The sequence below is a fragment of the Micropterus dolomieu genome, linkage group LG13 (genome assembly GCF_021292245.1).
Source record: "Micropterus dolomieu isolate WLL.071019.BEF.003 ecotype Adirondacks linkage group LG13, ASM2129224v1, whole genome shotgun sequence".
In the NCBI taxonomy this organism is placed as follows: domain Eukaryota; kingdom Metazoa; phylum Chordata; class Actinopteri; order Centrarchiformes; family Centrarchidae; genus Micropterus; species Micropterus dolomieu.
The window spans coordinates 25215166-25216658 of NC_060162.1; the positions used below are offsets into that span (position 1 = coordinate 25215166).

General features: G+C 43.9%; 1 protein-coding gene across 1 annotated transcript in view; it reads left to right on the forward strand.

The window, feature by feature from the left end:
• The window catches only part of parm1 (prostate androgen-regulated mucin-like protein 1), a 25536-nt gene that overhangs the window by 14618 nt on the left and 9425 nt on the right, over positions 1-1493 (forward strand). The window contains exon 5 of the mRNA XM_046067423.1: positions 955-1140. Coding sequence (XP_045923379.1) covers positions 955-1140 — 186 coding nt within the window. The remainder of the gene's footprint in view (positions 1-954; positions 1141-1493) is intronic.

Below are 1493 nucleotides of genomic sequence, written 5' to 3' on the forward strand. Positions count from 1 at the left end.
TTATTAATAAAATATTGTTGGTCATCATAAATCAATTGAGACTATCTTGTTTCTGACAGGGTTAAATTACAAGTGCAATAAAAACAGAACTGCAGTACAACTAAAGTAGGGCAGTGAAATGCTATACCAATCAAATACAGAACATAAAAATGATCTGTAAGCAGATTACAATCAGTGATATCATTTCTAAAACACTAACAATTGATTTTAAGGGGCTGCTACAGAAGCTTATTATATAGCTTTGTATAATTTGGGGGACTCTCTATGATGACATCAACAGAGTTATTTGTTGTAAAGCTCCCCCACAGCCACACAAGACATTATACAATTGTTTTGAGCAGCTGAGTAGGACACCTAGTGTTAATAAACTGACCTGACCTTAATGTGTGGAGTGGACCTTTAAAATAAAGAAACAACATCAGAAAGGACAGAGATGGAATATACGCAATCATTCTGCTATGGTCTCCTTAAAGCCAATGGGACCATAAAAAAGGAATTGATCAGAGAAACAAGAATGGCTTCCGTATACTTTGTTATATACTGTATATTTAAGCAAATTTCTGCAGAAAGTAACAAACATATTTTATCTTGGATTGCAGGTATACTGTTGTGCTGTGCAGTAACAGCCGTATTATCTTTATCACCATCCTCAACAACAACCAGTGTTGTTGACATCACAAATCCAACTCCATCTACAAAAGAATCCACCAGCAACACAGCTTTCACCCCAACAACAGCCAGGAATGAGGAAAGCAGCACTTATCACCTGACAACTTCATCAGAAGCCTTTTCTACCTCCTCTTCTTCCCCTTCATCATCCCCGTCTTCCACATATATCCCAACTTCAGACCAGGATTCTAGGACCACCGCCACCAGCATAACCAGCCCCAGCAACAACACTAGCACTACACAAACCAGCACTGCAACTGCCACCCAGCCCAACAGCACCACCAGTTCCAACACCAGCACTACTAATAGCACCAACACCAGTACCACCACCAGCGCGACTACTTACAATAGTACCAGCACCAACGGCAGCACCACCAGTTCCAACACCAGCACTACTAATAGCACCAACACCAGTACCACCACCAGCGCGACTACTTACAATAGTACCAGCACCAACGGCAGCACCACCAGTTCCAACACCAGCACTACTAATAGCACCAACACCAGTACCACCACCAGCGCGACTACTTACAATAGTACCAGCACCAACGGCAGCACCACCAGTTCCAACACCAGCACTACTAATAGCACCAACACCAGTACCACCACCAGCGCGACTACTTACAATAGTACCAGCACCAACGGCAGCACCACCAGTTCCAACACCAGCACTACTAATAGCACCAACACCAGTACCACCACCAGCGCGACTACTTACAATAGTACCAGCACCAACGGCAGCACCACCAGTTCCAACACCAGCACTACTAATAGCACCAACACCAGTACCACCACCAGCGCGACTACTTACAATAGTACCAGCA